This window comes from Ursus arctos, unplaced genomic scaffold (genome assembly GCF_023065955.2).
Source record: "Ursus arctos isolate Adak ecotype North America unplaced genomic scaffold, UrsArc2.0 scaffold_14, whole genome shotgun sequence".
NCBI lineage: Eukaryota > Metazoa > Chordata > Mammalia > Carnivora > Ursidae > Ursus > Ursus arctos.
This window is the reverse complement of record NW_026622808.1, coordinates 45,779,096-45,803,127: the sequence shown is the minus strand read 5'-3', so window position 1 is coordinate 45,803,127 and position 24,032 is coordinate 45,779,096. Positions and strand designations below refer to the sequence as shown.

Sequence of the window (24,032 nt, the reverse complement as noted above, 5' to 3'; positions counted from 1 at the left end):
CTTGATTTCTTCCTTTAAAGACTGCCCACTGCAAGGCATGGGCAACTTTTTAGTGCTCTTGGGTATGTGGTTTGGGTGGTTCAACCTTGAGGCATCATTTACCATCTTGTGGGCATGTGGGAAGGGGAGAGGGAGTTACCCATTTCAAGGTACTTACATACATTCTATCCTGGTGGTTAGAGGCTAACACAGCAACACAGAGAGCCACTAAGGTGTTCTAATCCCTTACAAAGTGTCACTTTGCTAAGCGCTCTCCGTGCATTATCTCATTTAGTCTGTACAATAAGCCTTTACAATAAGTACGTTGGTCCCCAGTTGACAAGGAAGCCAAAGCTCAGAGCAGTTAAGGAACATTCCCAAGGTGGGCAGGTAAGTGCCAGGGCTGGGACTGGCACCCAGGGCAGCCCGATTCCAAGCCTTGCACCGTTTCACTCCCTATTGCCAAGGAAAGGGGTGTGCAGAGACTCATCTGCCAGTGTCACGGGGGTACCACTTGGAGCGCCTGTGCTCAGTCTCTGCTTTTGGAATTTGAATTAACGATAAGGCTTCCATAGATCAGCTTTCCCCTCTGGAGCTCACACTTGTCCCTGAGTTTCCAGGCTATCTTCACAGGCACAAACACTCTCTGGGAACAGCCCGTAAAAAGTGAGTATGATTAGAATTTGGGCACCAAGGAAGGATTTCTTAGAGACAGATTTGCACAGCAGGTGCGATAAACTCGAGTCAGCTCGAGGAGAAGGTACTGCGCTGGCGGAGTGAAAGGAAACCGCTTCTCCGAGTAGGTGGGCAGCGAGTTCAGTCCCAGTAGCCCTCAGGAGGAAGGGGCCGGGGCGAAAGCCAGCTGCTTTACTTAACAGTGTTCCATTTTTCTTGCCCTCCCTGTGGTTGAGTTCTTTTAAATCAGCCCCTCATCTCTCTTCATTTTCAGCTGGGCACATTCCGGTCCCATGATGGGGATTATTTTATTGAACCACTACTGTCCATTGACGAGCAAGAAGATGAAGAGGGCCAGAACAAACCGCACATCGTCTACCGGCACAGCACCCTGCACAGAGAGCCCTCGACAGGAAGGCGTGCGTGTGACACCTCAGGTATTTCCTCCCTGCTCCGGCAGAGCCCCCAGCTCTGTGAGATGGGTCAGTGGCAATACTACAAACATGTACCTCTTTCACAGACTGCAAGATGCTACCATTTACATTGTCTTTTACTCAGTCTTCAAGCGAGGTTGGTGTTTCCCATGGCGCGTATGTGGAAGCTACAGAGAGGTTTAGTAACTTGTCCAAAGTTGCACAGCTAAGAACCAACAAAGCCCCAATAGGAGCTCATCTCACTCCAGGCTCACTGTGGGCGAAGCTGCCTCTTGTTGAAGTTGCTCATTTTTAGGATTCGGCTTTAGTAGTGTCTTCAGGCTCTCACAGCCATATCCTCAGTTAGCAATGGCTTGTGCTCCCTGGGTGTCTTGGTGTTTTCTATTCATTTGGGATTTTCCTTTCTTTCTTTCTTTCTTTCTTTCTTTCTTTCTTTCTTTCTTTCTTTTTTTTTTTTTTTACTGTTTAGGGTTATGAAAAAGTCTCATAAATGGAACTCAAAAAAACCTTTTGTGTGTTCATTGGAGTTTTTCCTATCAACTTCAGTTTCAGCTGTTGTTCTAGGGCTTCAGGAAATAGCGGACTAGAAGTGTGGATTGTGCTGTCAGGGTTCGGTCAAATGCATCTGTGTCCACACTGGCTTTCCTTCCATGCTGGACGCATTCCTTGAGGCTTTGTGCTGACATGTCTGGCCATTGTCCGGCCTGTGTCATTCTGGGCCCCTCGGAAAGCTTATGCTTGTGGATGTTTCTCAATCTACAGCCTTGAGGCAACCTGCCACTGTCTTTGAAGCCTGGTTACTTTCTCTCTGATGATGGCTTGTCACTAGAAATTGTCCCTCAGTTGGGTCATGTTTTAGGATGTTTGTTAAAATACTCTTTTTTTTTAATACTTGAACTTTATGTTTCTAAAACTTGTCCTTCTCCCTATTCCATATTTTTAAAAAGTTGTTTCTCCAAATTAAATAACTTTTCAGGGTCTTTTTGGCATCTCCAAATAAGAATTCGAAGCCAGCAGAGAGTTTCCTAAAATGCTTCCCAAACAATCACTTGTTTCATCTTATATTTGTATCAGATTCTTCCTCTGTGACAGACTGTGGTATCCTATTCCCTCCTGGAATTATTTCTAAATAAGAAAAGATAACATTGGCTACTTTTAACCTGGAATAGCCAGGTCATAGGGTGGAGCATTGTAGCCCAGCTAGCTCTATGTTCCTCCTCGCAGGACTAAATGGAATACTGAAATATGACGTCAGTTAGACTCACTCAAGAGCCAAGGGGTGCGACGGGGGGCTGAGAGAGCAGTGTACAATAGTCCCAGCAGCTGGCACAGTGCCAAGACTGCCAGCTACCAGTGAGCGTAATGGCAAGACGTGTATCCCATTTTTTGGACCATGCTAGTGAGAACATTGTCCTTTCCTTCTTGACTTCCCAAATCTGAATTAGCAAGTGCTTATTTTACATACGTGGATCAACCTATATGTGGCATGTGATAGAAAGGAAACATGATTGCTCCCCTTCTATCTTATTAATATATATTCAGAAGATACTCAGGTAGTATGTTCATTGATCAGTTTATTGAACAACAGCACTTTGTGATAATCTTCAGCCCTAAAGTGGCAGCAAACCAACATTTTTTTTTTTAAAAAACTGCCATTTATTAAGGTCCTGCGCTATATTGGCAATGTGCAAAGCACCGTACCTACACTACTTTACTGAATGCTTACCATAACCCCATGAGGCAGGTACCATTCTTACCCCCATCGTTCCTGGCAGGGAAGCAGAGATGAGCAACTTGCCCCAGACCTCCCAGCTACTCCATTACGACAGCCTATGTTTGTCTTATCCCATGATCCATTTTCTCTGTGCAGGTGTGATGTGTATGTGTGTGTGCATTGGGTCTGACAGAGAGAGAGAAATCTTACTTAATACTCTTATTCAAAAAGTCCTTAAAGTTCATTTTTTAAAAATTAATTACCTAAGTCAATCAACGTTTGATTTTCTGGGCTAGAGGACAAGTCATTGTCAAAGTCCTGTTACAAACACAAAGAAGAGGAACTCTGAAAATGGAGGACAACAGAAGTTGCCTTAATTTTTCAAAGAAGTTATTTGGGTTCCAGTCCTTCTTGGTATTGGGGCCTTTATGTGCCACCGTCCAGGTCACTTGTGCCAACTTTCAGTTTTCCTTCGGGTATGTCCTTGTCAGTGACCAATATGGCTGCCTTTCCTTCACCCCATGTGATGAATCAGGAGCCCAGCAGTCTTGATTGGCTCTTCCAAAGGTTGCTGCTGGACTCTGCCACTGTGGTTTCTCTCTTCCAGCTGCTTCTGCACCCCTTCTTTGAATACAGATGCAGGAGGCTCAGAACAGTTGGAAAGAACTTTGGAATATGGCACAGTTCACCAGCAGCCATTACAGGGATGGACCAGCAGGTCACGGAAACATCCAAAACCAGGTAGCCTGTGCACAGGGAGTGAAAGTAGGTGGGGGGGGGGGGGGAGAGGAGAAGTCCCTCTGGCCAGAGCAGAAAATATCCTCTACAAGTATTAATCCAGTCAGCAATGGATTTCCCCCCAGAGCTGTGGTTGGTAGCCAAGGGTAAACTTTAGAAGTATCCTGGGAGCTTCATACAAATACAGGTTCTCGAAACACACACACACACACACACACACACACACACACACACACACACACACAACCTTCCTGTCAGGCTAGTGAGAAGGAGAAAGATCAGTGGGTTTACTGAGGGCTCCACGTGACCCAGAAGTTCAGCTAAATGGGAGAGTCCCTGCTAATGTGGGATTTAAGGCAATAACCGCTCTCCATGGCCTGACCTCTTGTTTTGCCCTGGACTTGGCATTCTTCGTGTCTTATGTTTTCTATGTCTTATAGGATGACAGAAGATTTTCTGGAGGAAACCGTAGTAGTTAGCTCTAGGCCAACAGGCTAATTCTGTACGGATGAGCAAACTATCGTCCTGGGACGTTAAGTTGCTTGTTTCCGGGAGTGATCAGCTCTATATTCAACACCAACCCATCACAGTTTAAGATTGCCCTAGCCTTGGAGCAGGACCCTGCAAGTCCACTGCTGAGCTGGGTGTACCCCTTAGTTGCTCAGGAATGGGATCCTGCCCAGCAGTAGGCACTGTGGCTGTTATTTCGCTGTTGCCTACTAATGGATTGAGTCCTGCTCATTTCTGATTCTTGATGTATGTCTGATTTTCAAAAACAGATTCCGAGATAACTTATGTTAAAATGACATGTGCAGAAGGAGTCTTATTTAGTGAAAATTGCATGGGTTTAGAAGGGAGTCAACAGCTTAATTTATTCATTCATGTGTGCATTCAGCCGTAGCGTATTTCCGAACTCCTCTGTGCCATGAGGAAAAAACCAGGAACCGTCTTTATTCCCGTCAGCTGTGTGACCTCAAGCATCTTTAGAGCATAAAGTAAGAATAACACATACCTTTCAAGGGTGTAGTTAGGACTAAATGAGTAGGAAATAATGAAAGCTCCCAGGACAGTGTTTAGCAGATGGTAGACAATCACTGAATGGGAGATTAAAAAGAAGAGTCATGAAAATAGAAGTTGAAACAACACAGCAAGAAAGGAAAATTCAATGCCAAAACTCAAAGCTAATCGGGTTCCTGTGCTTAGCTTAGAGCTTCTTGGTAACCAGGTCATAAAGGACTTGCCCAATGTCACCCTGCCAGCAAGTGATGGGGCCAAGAGCCCCCTTCTCTTTGCTTATTTTCTCTGAACCTAATGCAGCATTTTAAAAATACATTGATTGCAAGTGTCTCTTGGCCCAGTGGCTGCCCTTCCTACAGTGTCTCTGTTTTGCATCATTGGTTATGTCTGGGTGTGTACATTTGGGCCAGTTGAGTGGATCTGCATTTATTTGTGATTTTTATCCTGTTTGTAAGTTCCTCAGGATTCAGGATGGGGTGTGGGGCATCTTCTCTTTCCTGCAGCATGCCCTTGTTACTCCTGTGTCCCCTACGCAGTGGGTCCTCAGTAGAGTTCATCGAGCTGCCTGCCTGCCTGCCCCACACACCAGGGGGGCCAAGTGGCAGGCGCAGGGGAGCCATTCAGGAGAGTTTATTGCTTTTATAAGCCACTTCCTGCTAATCCTTCACATTGCATTTCCAGATGAAACCCCAAGTTCTGTTTCACAGACACTCTCTGTTTGACCCTGAATTTTGCACAAGAGGATTTAGTTGTTCTTATCAGTGAGATAGACATGCTTCCCGGTAGGTGAGAGAGAGAAAGGGGGTGGGGGGTCAGGGAGGCCAACAGAAGGCTGTTTTGTTCATCTGAGCCTAAAAGACAGTCTTTTTCCATTACTAGAAGGCTTCTCTCCCCCTCCCATCTCAGCAAGGCCTGCTGGTTTTTTGTTTTATTTAAGGCATTTAGAAATTATGTACTTGTTGACCCACCGAGGCCACTCTAAGGAAATAATTGGACAATCGTGTAAAGACCTTTGTGTGAGAATACTCAGTATGGTGGTGTTTATTATAGCAAAAGGCTAGAAACAACATAAGTATCCTTCAGTAGGAGGATAGACCATTCATTTATGAGGGTACATTTGATGGATTCCTATGCAGCCAACACAAATGATCTTACAGATTTATGTTAACACTGGCATGTGTATAAATTTGTCACATATTTATGTATGTGTGTGTGATTTATGTGTGTGTGTATATATATATATATGTCTTAAGTGAACAAGCAGGTGATGAGCAAGTGTAAATGGTATGATCTCATTTTTTTAAAGGATAGCTGTGTGGTGGCACATGTGTGTTTAAAGAAAAAGTATGAAGCAATATGTACAGAAATATTAACAATATTATTTCTGGTCGGCAGGAACATAGGCAACATTTATCTTTTTATTTTATATTCTATTTTTGCCATAATTCTCTAATCGTTTTATAATCAGAAAATACAGTTAAAAAGAAATAGGGCTACTGGCATGCAGTTATTTTGTAGCACATGGCCCTTGTGACCAGGGACCAACAGCTGAGCCATCGTCTCATGCATTTTTTTTTTTTTTTTTTTTTTGAATGAGACAGTCTGTGTAACCAGACAGATAGAAATCCTGCCTTGTATCTGCTTCTGTGGGACAATGCGCCTGGTCAAAGCTGAGGCCCTGTCTCAGCCCTGCTAAAGTGCCTTGTGCATGTTGAACTGACGCTGGGTTTACCATGGCGTAGTCTCCATTAAGTGTTAGGCACTGGAGACTGTCCGTGAGAATGTACTATCACTTGTTGGTAGGACTCCCAAGGGTATAGTCATAAAGGCTGGAAAATACAAGATGATAATTAAAGACATTCTTTGTTAGGGTCTTATGTGCATTTGGGGTCACATACTTTCCATACATTATCATTTATAATCCATTCAACAACAGTATAGGGTATGTATTATTGCCCTTCTTTTACGTTTGAGAAAATTACAGCTCAGAGAGGCTGAGCAACTTGTCCAAAGTCACATAGCTAGTAGGAAGTGGGCCTGACACGAACCCAGATCTAATTCCAGTGTGCTGCCCTGTGGGCCTGACTACACTGAGAATACAAGGTGCTATCCAGAAAATCGTTTTCACTTGAGTTTTCACAGTGTCTTATACTTCCATTTAATGGAGTCCCTAGATGATATCAGCAGTAGCTCCCATTTGTTGAGCACGTATTGTGCGACAGGCACTGTTCCAAGTGCTTTACGTGGATTGCATATTTTAATCTTTACCTCAGCCTACGTTTTGCCATCTGCAGACAAGTCCATCAAGTTGGCTTGCCCGAGGACACAAACCTCAAAAACATACCAATTTCCACAGCCCTTTTGTCCTGGTCTACTCAGAGGGTTTTTTGCTCCGCGCTTTGTTGATTCATTTACATTCGTATATGGATTACTTTCACTAGCAGGACTTTTCATATGCTTGCCTATAATTTGATTGGATTGGAGGAGGTCTGCCTGGTACCCAGAATTCCCACCAAGACTCCAATGCCTCGCTGAGGCCTTGCGTCTCCAATGTGCCTCTGTTGGAGAGCGTACTTGTTACCCATTAACCTCTGGGATCCCATTAATAATTTAGCATAGATTAGCTGATTAGATTAGCAGCCCGATAGTTGGGCCCAAATGGAGTGAGAGACAGAGTGAAGGACAGACCTCTGAGGGGAGTTTTAAGTAAACAATTCTGGGGTGGCTGGAGGGTTCCAGGCTGTGACAGAAGCTTTGGCTGACCCCACGGTCCTGCCTGGGCTCAAGCAGGTCAGTGGTTGTTGGCTAATGAGTTACTTCTGTGAGAAGCCAGCCTGCCTACACCTTCCCACACAATTTCTGGATCTCCACATCCTTTCCTTTAGCCGTTCAGCCTGTGAGCGTAGCAACTGGCAACGTTCAAGGAGCCATGTGTGGGGCAGTGCGAAAGCCCGTGATGGGTTATTTTGTTCACTCCTGCAACAGCTCTCTGGGAGGGGGATGCTCCAGTTCTTCCCGCTTACAAATAAGGAAGCTGAACTGGGAAAGGTGAATGAACATGTCCACAGCATGTAAGGGAAGCAGCCAGCCTTCAAACCCGGGGCTGGTTTGAAACCTTTAAAGATAGTTCCACCATGTGGGGTTTATTGTTTGGGCTTCATGTCCTGTCACTGACCCTTATTTGTTCCTCATCAGTCTTTATACCTTTTTTCTCTTTTTTATGTTCTTAAATGACTGTATCTAATAAATAGCCAACATAAGCAACTCCAAGAAGATTACTGTTTTGAATAACTGAATTCTTAAGACTGTTTCCTTAGCTTTATCTTCTTTGTGGCATTTATATAAAAATATTCCTTTTTTAAAACCTCAGCGTTAATAGTGCAATACTACAGCAAAATAAAGGAGAGTAGAAAAGAAACTTCTAATACAGGAACTGTTTTTTTTTTTTTTCTTTCATCTGTGCTCATGTATGACTTAGCTTTTTTCATCATGTCTTTAAAAATGCATGTTATTAAGACCGTCTTTAAGCGCACAAAGATGTGTAGAGGCAATAGTAAAATGAACCACCAGAAAGACACCATCTACGCTTAATGAGAGCAAAGACTTCTCCATGTTTGCTTTTTATTTTTTCTTTTTGCTGGAGTATTTAAAAGTAAACGCAGGTATCATGACATTTCCTATCTCAACACTCCCGTATACATCTCTGAAAAATGAGGATATGTTCTTATGTAACTGCAATGTAGATACACCATGCTGAGCAAAGTCAGCAATAATTGCTCCCTGTAACTTACATAGGACACATGTTAAAATTTTCCTAATTGTCCCTGCAACACCTTCGTAAAGTCCATTTGTTTAGATTGTGATCGAAACATGATCCACACATTGCAGTTGGCTGTTCTGTCTCTCTCTCTCTCTCGCTCTCTCTTTTTTAATTTTATGTATTTATTTGACAGAGAGAGAGAGAGAGAGCACAGGCAGAAGGAGAGGGAGATGCAGAGTCCCTGCTGGCGGGGCTGGATCCCAGGACCCCAGGATCATGACCTGAGCCAAAGGCAGACGCTTAACTGACTGAGCCACCAGGCGCCCCAGCTGTTCTGTCTCTTAAATAACTTTTCACTTGGCTGCCAGTGTCATCCTTGTTAAATTGCTGTGTTCCCTCCAGTTTATGTTTGCTCTCATGGTCTTTTTTCCCCCCTTTCCACTTTTACTCCTTGATTCATCTTCATTGTTGTAAGGTCACGCCACCTTTGCAGCCATTTGGAAGAGCAGGCCTAAACCCAGAGTAGGTACCAAGAACAAAGCTACCAGGAATGAGCCACTTATCAGAGTCATTTCATTGAGCCCCAAAAGACAGCATGGTTAGGTTGTATTTTGACCTTTTATCTAGAATACCTTGATAACTGTCTTTCTTCTTTCTTTGTTTTTTTTTTTAATCTACCCATAGAAAGATTGTCAATGTACAGTATTTACTTAGCCTGCTTTATCTACCATTCAAGGATTTCACTAACCTCTGTTTTGAAGCCAATGAGAGTCAGTTTGCAATTGGGAATTGTCAAGTGGCAAGTTAGGTTTGGGCCTGGGATTAGGACTCCTTGTTGTATGACGGGCTTTCCTGCCTCCTCCCTTGAGCACTGTTGGAAAGCTTCTGGGTCCGGAGATAGCATGAGGGCTCCCTGCTTTACTTTGAGCCCCACGTCAGGGCTTTTCCACGTCACCTGTCATCAATCCTGCTTATTTCTATCATTTTGCTTCAGACTTTGAGAAGGAGCAACATCAAGAAGGGGAAAATGTTGGTAAAATTATTATTTTATTTCTTGAGCCCCATCCCTCACGGGACATTAGAATCAGGGGAGGGTGTTGAAAGTGCAGTTGGCCTGTACAGTTTGGAAAAAGTTCATATGGATGGGTTTGGCCTCAGAGTTTTTCTGTGACGATTTAATTTTTTTTTTTTTTTACAAATCTTTTCACTTTCCATTAATATAATCTAGTGTTTTCTTTCTATTTCTCTATTAGGCATAATTTACATGCAGCAGCAGTCATGATTTCTGATATGTAGCTCTGCAAGTTTTGGTAAATACATATAGTCATGTAACTATCATCACAGTTCAGATAGAGAATCAGTCCTGGTGTCCTTGGTAGTCAACCACCTATTTTCTATCTCTCTGGTTTGGGTTTTTCCAGAGGCCATATAAATAGAATTATTAAGTCTAGTGCATTTAAGGATTATCCACTTCATGGCCTTTGTCAGCAATCTATCTTTTCTTTATTGCTGAGTAGTGCTCCATTGTATGGGTAGACAACACTTTGCTTATCCATTACCTGGTTGAGGGACAGAGTTTTTGGCAGCTACAGGTGAAGCCACTCTAAACATTTGCATACGGATCTTTGGGTGAGCATAAATTTATTTGTTTGTTTTTCATTGGATAAATACTGAGAGGTGAGATTACTAGTTTATATGGTAAGTGTATGTTTAACTTTATAAGAAATTGTCCATCTCCTTTTCCGAGTGGCTGTACCATTTTGCAGTCCTGCCAGCAAGGTATGAAAGTACCAGTTTCACTTGGGATTGTCAGTATTTTGTGCGTTTTTGTTTTTTAATTTTAGCCACTGTAACAGGTGTGTAGTGCTATCTCATTTAGGTTTCCCTAATAACTAATGATGTGAGCATCTCTTCATATGCTTATTTGCCATCCATGTATCTTTGTGAAGTGTCTGAGCAAATCTTTTACCCATTAAAAAAGATTGGAATGTTTATCTTCTTCTTATTAAAGTTTGAGAGTACTTTTTATATTCAGGATACAAGTCCTCTATCAGATATGTGGTTTGCCAGTATTTTCTCTCAGCTTGTCTTTTCATTCTGTTAATTTGCACACACGTCTTTCATACATGGCTTCCCTACTCTCTTGCATGTATTTTGTGCACTGTGGATGTCATACTTTCACAGGATGGCATCGCAGGAAAACATAGCAGGAATTGCAACATGGAGTTTGTCCAAGACGCAGGTGCAGAGAGATGGGCTGGGATAGGCTTATTTAGAACTCGTTATTCAGAGCCATTTTCTGTGCCAAAAGAAATGGATGCTGCTGCTGTTTTTATTTCCGGTTGGTACCTAGAAACACAACTTTCCATTTCAAGCCAGTGTACTTTATGGGGGGAACGTGTTTTCTTGGCTTGTGGGTGAAAAGAGTTACAAAAGAGTTACAAAGAGTCCTGGATACGTAAGAGTAACTGTTCTTTGGCACATGTGTGCCCACAGGGAGAGAAAGTCTGAGGGCAGTGAGACAGAGGCAGACACAGAAGAAATTAGTAGTGTGAGATTCAGCCCTGAATGACTACACACTTCTGGGGGACATGGACTGGAACACATGACTCCATTAGTCCTAAGTTCCTGTTCTGTGCTTTGGGGGCAATAAAAGGCTTTTCCAGAGGTAACTGATTATGCTCTGTTTTCTCTCTTTTAAGCCACTTTCCTGATTCTCACATTTGATGCTATTCCACTGTAACACGTTAGATTAGAGAGAGTGGGAATGGTTCTCAGCAACTATGATCTGTTTCAGCAGGTCTGAAAGAGAAAATCTGCAGTGAATAATGGAGGTGCACACCCCGCAGCTCCCTTCCCATTACTGGGCATCGCTGCCACCCACCTGTTTCCTGTGGGTCTCTCTCTGCTGTGGAGTTATTCTGTCTCTTCTACCCTCCCACCCTGCCTGCTGTTCGATTATTTCTTTGATACCCTTTTTAGGAGTGACAGTGACCAAGAGAGGTAGGCTTGACCCGTTTTGAATCTTAGGACTTCATTTTTCAGCATTATTCACTTTTATCTTGTAAAAGATAAGAACTCACAAATTTTTAGTACTGGAAGGAACTTTTAGAGAGAACTTCTTTTCCAGTCCCTCTTTTTGTGGATCAGAGGATCCAGGCTGAGCCTCTTGAAGGTATTCATCATTTGGTGCTAGGGCAAAGGAAGAATGGAGCCCTGAACGCAGGCCTCTTACTTCCCAGTCCTGTATTCTTCCCAAGATGCTGATCAAGGAGAGGCTGTCTGCAGAAGCAACAACGATGTTCCCAGGTACGACTCATATGAGATGTGGGAGGACCCCTGGACTTATTTTATGTGTAAGAATAATTAAGAATAAACTAATAAGCTCCTTTAAGAAGATATGTGCATGCCATAGAGAAAGATATCAGGCTTTTAATTCTTTTAGGGGATTGAAGTTGTCACAGCAACAGCTGAATTTAGTACAACTAAATATCTGAGCTGGGCCAGGGTGCTGTAGGAAGGTGGCTTGTGGCTGGAGAGGGTTCCCACTGGGACCCCTCGTTTCCGTGGTGGCTGAAGCATGGACGTGAGGACGAGAACAGATTTGTACTGTAGGCTGTGGTGTGTAAACTGGGAGACATGTATCAAAGGAATGTGGGAGATATGCTCCCTAGGAGTTGCTTAGAAGCCTTTTTAAAGAGCTCCAGCGCCAACTGCTCTTTAATCTCTGATAGGGGAGTAATGCCTCGGACCCCCCACAGGCACCACATGGAGCCTGAGGCCACCTACAGCAGCTGTGAAGTGTCAGATAGCAGCAAGCCCCAAAGTCACTTCATTTGGGCAGGCTGACGGGGTGCTCAGCCTCAGTCACGAGGCACCCCAGCCAACGCCCCTAGAGCATTTTGCCCCGGCCCTGTTTCGTTACTTTATGAGTATGAGGTCATTTCATCCTCCCCACCACCCTGTTAGGGAGAAACTATTATTATCCCCATTGCACAGGTGAGGAAATTGAGGCAAAAAGAACTTAAATGACTTGCCTGAAGTCACACAGATGGAATGTGGGGAAACTGGGATTTCAACGCAGGTCCCTTGGAGTCCCAAGCCCAAACTCATCTGGAATAAGCCTGTTGGATCTGGTATTCACTCTGCAGACACCTAAAATGTACCCTCCTAGATGGTGGCCGGCAGCCCCATGTGGCTTCTGAGCCTTTGAAATGTGGCTAGTGCCACATGTTAAAATGATAATATTTTAGATCTATTGGGTTAAATAGAAAAATATTATTAAAATTAATTTCATCTGGTCCTCTTGATGTTTTTAAAACGTGCTACTAGAGATGCTTAATTTCCATGTGTGGCTCACATTTTACTTCTGGAGAGTGCTGGCCAAGCAGACCCCAAGCTGCATCACAGAGGGGCCTGGGAGGTGGCCGTCAAAAGCAGGCTGCAGATAGTGCGGGGTGGCTATGGGCAGCTGGTGCCCCACCGCCAGAAAGGCCACCCTCCCTTTACTGCTGAGAGATGGAATGAGTCACAACCAACATTTCCACAAGAGTATTTTGCAGGATCTTAATAGCAAAACCAAACGGTCTCTTAGTGAAATGGAGGCCTGGGTATGTTCAGCTTGTTTCACTACCTCAAATAAATATTCTTAAACTATTTTCTCAAGTTAGTTCAAGTGGGCCTCAGTTTCCTCAGTTAGAAGTGGACATCAAAGTCCCTACCATACTGGGTTGTTATGAGGAATAATCTGGTTAATCCGTGTCAAGTGCTTAGAGGAGCGCCTGATGCAGAGGAACTCACTCAACACATGTCAGCCATATTATGATGGCAGCCCCTTGTTACCGCTTTAGTTGAGTGAGGTGCAAGCTGTTGAATGAGAAAGGGGGAGCAGAGCCTTTGGGTATAGTGCCTGAGTCAGCAAATTTGACCCCCCACCTGGCTGGAGGCACCCACCCCCTGGAAGATGGCGGGATGACCCTCAGACCTGCTGCCCACCAACCTGACCCACAACCCACCACAGCCCCTTGAATGCTAACAGAAGCTTCTCGAGAGTTTTCTTCCAGTGGCATCGCCTTCTCTCCACCACCCCCCACACCCGGAAAGGAAAGCCCCTCAATCCACTTCTCTCCATCTCATTATCTTTCCCGGACTGGGTCAATCCCCACCACTTATCTGCCCTGTAAAGCAGCCAAGAGCCCATCAGTTCCCCAGTTAAGTGGTTAAACAAATGTAAACTGTTCTCTTTCCTGCAAGACTTCTTGGGGGTCTTAAAAAGCTAATGAGCATGGAGAAAGTCCCAGGTGTACATGCTGCATGGAATATTTTGCAAACTGCCGTTATTTGTTTTCAGAAATACATTCTGGGCTAATGTTCCATAAGCCAGGCTCAGGGAAGCATCATTCATAAACGTTCCGGCCAGCTCAAAGGAGTCTCAGCAAAACCGCTTCCACGGCTGCCCCTTGCATGTACACATCCTGCTAGTACTGAACGTGGACCATCACCAGAGCCTGCGCCTGCCGTTTGTTTCTTTCCTAGCGCTCCCTGTGTGTACGGAGAAACGGGTTTGGTGGCATGGTCCTCCTGAGCACCAGGGATTCGTTGTTTTTAAAGCTAGCAAACTGAGGACCCTGGAGAAACTTAAACGTTGGTGAGTCTTCATTCCTATAGGACAGTCCCCTCCCCCACCACAGCTCATTGTTCTTTATTGTTAGAACATTCATTGGTTTTATGGCTGTTTTTGTTTTTATGTCTTACCTTTTTTTTTTTTTTTTCTTTTTCCGACCCTGTGCTTGTTTATCCATCTTCCTCTGATCCCAGTAGACTGCATTTTCTCTCCTGCGGAATCCCTGTCTGAAGGCGTCATTTACTCTCTGAACATACCTGATTCATGCAGATCTTAGATGTGACTAGAGCAAAGACAGCCCGGGGAGCTGCCCTCGGCCTCTTCTTTGGGTTCCCTGTACGTTATCGGCTGTTGGAGCCGCGCAGAGGTGGAAGTGTTGGTGGCATTGGTTTGCATCTCATTCCGTCTCAGCCTGTGTCTTGTCCCCGTCAGCCCGAGTGTGCGCGTTCCTGGACCGGGAGTTCCATGAGGGAGAGGGACGGGGTCTGCATCCTTGAGCTCACTCCCCCACCTCCCTCCTTTCCTGTACAAGATTCTTTCTGGAATAGCATTGTTTTACGTGAGCAACCTTAATATCATCATCCTAATTCCTACAGAGGGGATAGATTGCATATGACTAGTAGAGAAATAGGGAGTCGTTATATCACTCTAAAGACTTCATGGAACCTTCCCGCGTGCCATGCTTTGAGGGCATTTCGCGTGCCGTCTCTTTTATCCTCCCCGTTAACCCTTCAAGGAGCTGTTATTATCCTCATTTTACAGATGGGGAAACTGAGGCTTTGAGGCAGAAAGGGGCAGCTAGAGTAGCGCTAGGGCTGGTTGATGTCCAGAAGCCAAGTGCAAAACCACTCAGATTCCTGTCCAGCTTCCTTCTGGCTGTCAAGCCAGGGTGGAGCAGAAGGGGGGCCAGGCTTCCCTTCAGTTCTGTGCTGTGACTTCTCTGCCCACTCGGACCGTGAGGTCACAAGGTGGCTCAGTGCCTTAAGGAAGTTCAGTTAAATTTTGATAAACCGTATGAAAATAGAGAGCAATAATTAACTTCCCAACTGCTAAAGTTAACATTTGAATCGCCCGTAGCCCAGCCCCACTGGATGTGAAACTCTCAATGAGTAACTGCCGAATAACAAGGCCTGGATGTTATTTTCTAAAATGATTCCAGTTATTTAGTAGTGTAATGTGCATTGTATTGCATGGCAATGTGACACGAAGCTCATTGAAAATATGTTTTTACCAAAAAATAACCAAATATTACAATTTTGTTTTGTTTTGTTTTTTACTATGAGGTTTTAAATAATGAGACCATCTTAAATTTCGTACTTCCTTTTTAAGGATTGGCCCGGAGTTTTATTTTTGTTTCTTTGTTGCTGTTGTTTGTTTCCACTTGCCTAGCTCAGTACCCTGCATAAAACGGGTGTTCAAGAAATAATTTTTAAAATTCAACTTATATAAGGAATTTTTTTTTAAGATTGATTGATTGATTTTAGAGGGAGAACACATGAGCAGGAGGAGGGGCAGAAGGAGAGGGAGAGAGAGAATCTTAAGCAGACTCCCTGTTGAGCAGGGAGCCCAATACAGGACTCGATCCCATGACCCTGAGATCATGCCCTGAGCTGAAATCAAGAGCCAGAGCTTAACCAACGTGCCCCAATATATAAGGAATTTTCTGTCAGTTATTTAATTCACAAGACCGCTTTAAATAGGAGCAGGAATTTACATGCCCATTTAAGAGATCAGGGAAACTGAGATCCAGAGAAGTGACTTAAGAAAAGATCATTTAAGGATATAAACAGTTTATATCTTTGGAATTGTTACTGTAATCCAGGAAAATATTTTTACACAGCCACTCTCCCTGAAATGGTTCCTTTTAGTTCTGACTTTATGACTTGGAAAAAGTAGAAAACATGACACTATGTATTGATTGCTTCCGAAGTGGGGGACACTTCAGATGCATGATCTCTAACTATTCCTCAGAGCAAGCCTATGAAATAGCTGGTGTTCTTACTCAGCTTTCTAAGTGGGAGAATGGAGGGTGAATGGGAGTCAGTTATTTGCCCAAGGTCAAAGAGGGCCTGAAGCTTGCTCCCCTTCCCAGCCTGAGGTGTCGGAACACTGGTGTAAGCATCACTGTTTCTCCTTACTGGTCAGCAAGGCCAGAGCAGTTGTAAAAGCCAATATTAACTCATCTTCCTGTCATACAGTGTTAACAACTTGAGTGCCTAGGACGTGGCCTTAGGAAGCACACCACTGCCACTTCCAGCTGTCCAGCATGCCTCAGTGTGCTTATCTGTGCATGCAACAGTTCAAGTAGCAAAATACTGCATTTTTCTCTGGATGCAAATGTGCATTGGATTTTTGGAGGTATCGCATGCTTTTTGGGATTTTTTGGTGAGTTTTTTTTTTTATTAAATCTGGTTTTGGAGCGGTTTCAAGTTCACAAAAAATGAAAGGAATGTACAGAAAATTCCCATATATCCCCCTGCCCTACCTATGTATCACCTCCCCTATTATCAACATCCCTCACCAGGGGTACGTTTGTTACAGTTGGCGAATCTACACTGACATATCATAATGATTATATCATATGGTTATATCATGATCACTTAAAGACCATATTTATATTTATGATTTTCTCATAGTGTTTTATATTCTAGGGATTTGGATAAGTGCTTAATATGACATGTATCCATCATTATGATATCATACACAGTATTTTCACTGTTCTGAAAGTCCTCTGTGTTCTGTCTATCCATCTCTCTGTGCCCCAAACCCCTGGCAACCACTGATCTTTTACTGTCCTCATAGTTTTCCTTTACCAGAAGTTCATATAGTTGGAATCCTACAGCACAGAGCCTTTTCACATTGGCTTCTTTCACTTAGCATATGCATTTAAGGTTCCTTCGTGTCTTTACATGGTTTGCTAGCTGAGTTCTTTTTAGCCCTGAATCATAATCCATTGCCTGGTGCTACCACAGTTTATCCATTCACCTACTGAAGGACATCTTGGTTGCTTCCAAGTTTTAGCAGTTATGAATATTAGCCATAGACATCCATGTGCAGGTTTTTCTGTGAACATCTCTTCTGGACAGATGCCAAGGAGCATGATTGCTGGATCACATGGCATGTTTAGTTTTGTAAGAAACTGACAAACTCTCTTCCAAAGTGACTATACCATTTTGCATTCCCACCATCAATGAATGAGAATTCCTGTTGTTCAACATCCTTGCCAGCACTTGGTGTTGTCAGTGTTCCAGATTTTGGCCACTCTAATTGATGTGTTGTGGTATCTTAATGTTGTTTTAATTTGCATTTCCTTGATAATATATGACGTTGAGCATATTTTCATGTGCTTATTTGCCATCTGTATATCTTCTTTTGTTCAAAATGCTATTTTAAGATTGGAACTAGGACAGGTTGCTCATAAGTTATTTAGTTAACTAAATGTAATTGATTTTTGAGGACACCTCAAAGGAGAACAACCTTGAAAGAATGATTTCCTATTTTTAAGCCTCATATTTGAACTCTAAGAAGAGGCAAGAAAATAGTGCAGCCACTTTGGAACACAATCTGGCAGTTCCTCAAAATGGTAAACATGGAGTTACTACTATATGACCCAGCAGTTCAAATCTAGGTATACACGTAAGAGAAATGCAAACATAAGCACATAAAAACTTGTACACACATGTTCATAGCAGTATGATTCAATTGAGTTGTTAGACGCAAATGGCCACCAATTAAAGAGTGAATAAATAAAATGTGAAAGAAGCCAGTCACAAAAGGCCACCATTTGTATGAAGTGACAGAATAGGCAAATCCATAGATACAAAACATAGATTAGTGATTTCCAGGGGCTGGAGGGAGAAAGGTAATGGGGGAAGGACCACTAATGGGTACAGGGTTTCTTTGTGGGGCAATGAAAATAGTCTAAGATCAGATCATGGTGATGGTTGTACAACTTTATGAATATGTTAAAAACCACTGAATTATACCCTTTGAAAGGGTGAATTTTATGGTTATATAAATTCTCTCTCTCTCTCTCTCTCTAGAGAGAGGATGTGGAGGGGCTGAGGGAAAGGGAGAGAGAGAATCCCAAGCAGACTCCCCGCTGAGCATGGAGCCCGACGTGGGGTTCAGTCTCAGGACACTGAGATCATGACTTGAGCCAAAATCAAGAGTAGGATGCTTAACCAAATGAGCCACCCAGGAGCCCCTATAAATTATATCTCAATAAAAAGTACTAACACATGTAAAGCTATGTGTGGGGGGGAAAAAAAGAAAGGAAGAGCAGAAATACACAATTTGTACCGTGCTTTCTACCAGAGTGATGTTTCATTATGTAGCCCATTCTGATAAAACTAGTAGCAAAGTGACATTGCAAATTTGAAACACTAGCCTCAATTCTATTATGCTTCAAGGTCATTAAAGAGAAATATGGATGGCTTTCTTTTTTATCTTAATGCCATATGTCTCTTGGTAGAAATTATTCTCTGTTGTTACAGATTCTGTTCAGAGGCAAGAGAGTCGAGTAGGTATACAAGTTATAATTTCTATATTTTCAGTTCTCAGGAAAGATATTCATGCATTTGTAGCCATTGTGAATATTTGATTCTTTAAAACTTGTGCTATTTTTAATGTTAAATTAAAAGTTGCCTGTTAAAATGGATAATGTGGTTGAAATCGGTTAAGCTAATTACATCATTAAATAGGGTTCTAACTTGTTAAGATAAAAGATCAGATGGGTTAAAGACTGGGAAGTATTATGTATTAGAAGGCGTTGTTTTTGATTCTGAAGGAGTAATTTTATTCCTGCTTTTTCATGCCACCTGAAGTAGACTGAATTATTTCTTTGATACACAGATTACTTGTGAATGAAATATCTCCCAGGTATATTAGAACTCACATGCATTGTTCTCTGTTATAAATCGTAGTCTTGTTGTGATTAATGCCTGAATTTCTTCAGCTTTGCTATTTGAATAAGTAACCCTTGTTTCTAGTTAGTGCCTGGATTCCCATTCAGATATTCCCAGGTACAAGTCCCTCTGATGAGTCTCTGAGAGTATATTTTTCCCCCTGAGTGGTCAAAAAGAGTGAATACAGCATTTCCTGAGTGGTTTTCTCACTGTAGGTGTCCTTTTCTCTAACTAAACCTGATAAATCAAAATATTTATAGAAGACCCTAAGTAAAGATTATTTCTTTTTCACAAACTAAGTGACATATTCTCTTTTTTAAACAGCTTTACTGAGATAAAATTCACATACCATACAATTCATCCACTTGAAGTGTCCAGTGTAATGGATTTTGGTGTTTTTACAGATACATGTGACCATCATCACCATCACGTTGAGAACATCTTTACCACTTGAAAAAGAGACACCGTACACTTTAGCTACCAACCGCTCATATCACCGCCCCACCTCCAACAGCTAATCTACTTTCTGTCTCTCTTGATTTTCCTGTTGTGGACATTTCGTATGGCTGGAATCATATACTGAATGGCTTCTTTCACATTACTTTATTGATAAAGTTTATCAACATGTTTTATAATAAAAAAGGGCCAATTCACTAGGAGGGTTTAACCATTATGAATATAGATGCACTTCCTAACAGAGCACTACATACATGAAGCAGAAACTGACAGAAATAAAGGGACAAATTGACAATTCACCAGTAATTGTTGAAACTTTAATATCCCATATTCAATAATGGTTAGACCAGGGAGGCAGAAGATCAACAAGAAATAGAAAACTTGAAAGACACTATAAATCAATTACACCCACCAGATATCTATACAGCACTCTATGCAGCAACAGCAGAATAGAAATTCTTCTGACGTGCACATGGAACATTCTCCAAAATAGATCATACACTAGGCCATAAAAAAAAATAAAAAACACCTCAATACACTTAAAGGGATAGAGGTAATGCATAGTACCTTAGTACCTTCCCTGACTATAGTAGAATGAAACTAAAAATCAAAATCATTAAAAAATAAATTCAAAAATATGTGCAAAGTAAACAGCACATGCTAAAATAACCAATAGGTCAAAAGGGAGGTTGGAAAATACCTTGAGATGAATAAGCATGAAGATAGAACATACCGGAATTTATAGGATACAGGTAAAGCAGGGCCTTGAGGGGAATTTAGAGCTGTTGATGGCTCTATTAAGAAAGAACAATTATCTCCAATCAATAATCTAACCTTCCTCTTTAAGACAGTGGAAAAGAGGGGCACTTGGGTGGTTCAATTGGCTAAGCATCCAGCTCTTGGTTTTGGCTCAGAATGTGATCTCAGGGTCGTGAGATCAAGCCCCGCCTCAGACTCTGCTTGTGTTTCTCCCCCTCTCCTCCTGCCCCTCCCCCTGCTTGTGCTCGCGCTCTCTCTCTCTCTCTCTCTCAAACAAATCTTTTTTTTTAAAAAAAGACACTGGAAAAGGAAGAGAAAACAAAGCTATAGCCTGCAGAGAGAAGAAAATAATAAAGATTAGATCACAAATTAATGAAATAGATAGAAAGTAGGAAAATATGAGAGACTTTAAAACCTTTGAAACTTTACTGTTTATAATAATTATGTTCAGCCTTTATGGAAGACATTAAACAGGATTATTTGTTTTTCATAAAATGAATGACATTGTTTCTTAATATATTAAAAACCATGCAGTTTTCAACATGGACTCCACACACCTGTTGTAAAAAGCTAGTCTTTGTGAAAATATCCACAGGCTCTCTTTTGTTCAGTTGAGATGTAACCAAACCATGAGCCCATTTCAACCCCGAGCTCTTGAGAAATCTTGCTCAAATAGACACGGTTTAGGGCGCCGATCAAACCCATGTCTGATGCCTCATACCACTTCTTCCTGCTATGTGACATTGGACAGGTTGCTCAATCTCTCTGAGATGTAGTTTCCTTATCTCATTTTGAGAGGAGTTGTGAGATAACATACACAAAAGAACTTAGTTCAATACATGGCCCATAGCAAGTACTTGATTAGTATGTATTCCATAGTCATTTGATGACTTAAAAATGGACAGTCTAAATACCCACATTGGGTGGGTTTAACATATATGGATATACTCGAAAAAGACCAGCAGAAAAGCAAATTATATTGAATCCTACTGTGTACCAGACTTTGGGCTAATTATGTGATCTATGGCTGGACCACATATAACTTGTTTGACAGTGTGGACTGATTTCACTATTTTTATACCTGCTAAAACGCTCAACTTGGGGAAAACACTCATCCTGGCCTAAATGGGTTGTTTTAGCAATGGTTTTTAAGGTCGAATATTTGAACCCTTCAAATATGAAACCACTCCTGGTTTAACCTTTGTTGTTGTGTTGGTTATTGGTGTCATAAACTCTACTCTTTGTATCTTAGGTAAGCATACTTGTCAGCTGTACAATTCTGTTGCCTGTTTTAGACTACAGGCTGCTGGCATTAAAACTTTAAAGCACATTTATGAGATGATAGGCAAGATAACAGATTCCATTCTGTTTTTACTCAGAGCCTATTTGGGCAGGCATTTTTATGCTTATTCTGTTTATTGTGTGGTTGATGACTTCGAAATTGAATATTTTCACCAGCAACACAAGCTTCAAGCCACATTCCCAACTAGCGCTTCTCAAACCTTTAACGTGAATATGGATCACCTGGAGATCTCATTAAACTGGAGCTTCTGATTTATTGGGTCTGGAGTGGGGCCGGAGAGTCTGCATTTCTCACCAGCTTGCAGCGGCTGCCTGTGCTGCTGGTCCACAGACCACACTTTGAGCAGCAAGGTTGTATAGCACTGAGGACGTAGCTAGGCAAGAGTCAGAATGAGCAGGGCTGATCTGGCATTCCACATCACGGCCTCGATGGCCTGTCCATCCTCTCCGAGTTTAATCGACTTCCTTAACTGAGCCCTGAACTAAATTAATTAAAAATTCAGAGGCAATGAATAGCAGTGATTCTATTCTTACATTTCATGTAAAACAATGGTTTCATGAGGTAATAGAAAAATACCTTGTCATGCGTTTTCTAGGGTTCCTTTGTATTGTCTATCAGCCCGGCCACCTCTCAGACCTCTTTATACTGTATCTCATTGGATATCGGAAGTGGTGTATCAGAAACATCTCCATTTCCCTTCTGAGAAGCTCAGTGCCTGTGCTGGCCCTTACTCTATCTATGGCAAAGAGCAATGAATGGAAACCACTTCCATCCCAGCAAGACTTTCGTTGCCACATGGAAAGAGTCGTAGGCAATTGTTTTCCTTAAACTCATGCCTGATTTCCTAATACCTTAAGTGAGCGTTTATGGAAGCTTCCAGGGAAGCTAATTTCAAGTCCTTCGTCATTTAGATGAGAGCGCAGATTGAGTTTCTCCCGTAGAGTCCGCAGTGCGTAGAACTTGATTTTGTATGTGATTTGACAGCAGAGGCACCAGCTTTCAAGATGTGGCAGATTAAATTCTTAATATGAAAGAGAAGTGGTTTGAAATGTAATGCATGCCATCCGATTTGTTACAGAACACAGAAATAGTCACGGCAAAGACAAGAGGAAAATGAGAACAAGAAGATGGGGAGAGAGGCGTACCCTGGCTGATGATGTGGCGGTGTTAAAAAGCAGCTTAGCAACAAAGGCGCTTTCTGCCTATGGTAACAAGACGGACAGCACCAGGGAAAAGAGGACCCACAGAAGAACAAAACGTTTTTTATCCTATCCACGGTTTGTAGAAGTGATGGTGGTGGCGGACTACAAAATGGTTTTATACCATGGAACAAACCTTCAACACTATATTTTAACTCTAATGTCAATTGTAAGTACATTCAAAAGAAGGTGATTTATGAGGTCCCTAAATGTGCCATTGGGAGATGGGTTTCCACCCAGTGCTTTGGAGGATCATTCTCAGGGCTGGCATTTCAACGATTCAGGCAAGTGACTGAAGAGAACGTCAGATGATTTATTGGCTGCCTTTTTATAACAACAATAATGGTGACAGGATGGAGTGTTTATTCTCGCGGAGTTAAAAGGCATCATTTCTTATCCTCCTGGCAACTCTGCTAGGTAGGATCATCACCCCCGTTTTATAGATAAGAAAACTGAGCCTCAGAGGAGGTAGGCCACTTGCCCAGGGTCTTATGAAGCTAGTAAGTGGCTTAGAGACTGCACGTGATTTCTAGATGGTCTACTTTCCAAACCCAGTGCTCTCTGTCTGACATCTACACTTGCACGGCCAGCTACGGGTCTAATTAAATAGCCTTGGGATGAGGCCCACAGATCTCTCCCTCTATATTTTCCTACTCTCACTTTGAATCAAAAAGTCAGTAGATTTACCTTATTAAAAAAAAAAATCGAACAGAACCAAAGACTAATCATGAAAAAGAAGTGTCATTACCTACCCTGGCCCCCTCCCAGAGGCAACCACTGTTAAAAGTTTTTTTGCATATGTGTCTAACCAGCACTGCCCAATGGAAGTATAATGCAAACCACATATGTAATTTAAAAAAACAAGTAAAATTAGTTTTAATAATGTATATTAATTTCTGTCAAAATGCTGTCATTTCAAAAATTAGGAGATATTTTAGTTTTTTCATACAAAGTCTTAAAATTCGGGATGTGTCTTACATTCAACCGCACATCTCATTTTAGACAAGCCACATTTCCAGTCCTCAGTGGTCACATGTGGCAAGTGTCTACTATATCGGACAACACAACTAAATCTGTATGCATATGCAACGTTTCTCAAACCAAAATAGAACATTCTAATACACTATTTTACTAATTGTTCTTTTCTTTTAAAAATACTGGAGATCATTCTATAACAGCCCGTACAATCTACTCTCAGTCCTTTGAAGACTCAACACAGCATTTATTCCAATGGTTTGACCTTAGTGTATGTGAACAGGAATGTACTTTTAATAAATTCTCCCAAAAGAATGTGAAAAGCAACCGTGTTTGGGACCTATGCTTTAAGAGTTCTTCTTCCCTCTCTCTGGCCTGCGGTTCTCCTTGTCTTTCCCCCTCACTGCTGTGAACCACTCCCTTGTGCTCCCTACCTCACTCCTCAACCTGCCTGCCCTGCACTCCCCGCCTTGCCTCCCTTCCCCAAGCTCAG

The 24,032-nt window shown here is 42.3% G+C and overlaps 1 protein-coding gene across 6 annotated transcripts in view; it reads left to right on the top strand.

Annotated features, from left to right (window-relative positions):
• ADAMTS9 (ADAM metallopeptidase with thrombospondin type 1 motif 9) overlaps positions 1 to 24,032 on the top strand; it is a 156,169-nt gene that overhangs the window by 5,243 nt on the left and 126,894 nt on the right. For 5 of the 6 annotated variants that reach the window (XM_026501180.4, XM_057311868.1, XM_057311867.1 and 2 more), the window contains exons 3-4: positions 929 to 1,091; positions 22,444 to 22,733. In XM_026501180.4, coding sequence (XP_026356965.2) covers positions 929 to 1,091; positions 22,444 to 22,733 — 453 coding nt within the window. Of the gene's footprint in view, positions 1 to 928; positions 1,092 to 1,575; positions 3,544 to 22,443; positions 22,734 to 24,032 lie in introns of those variants that run through there. The other variant, XM_057311869.1, reaches the window with a different exon arrangement.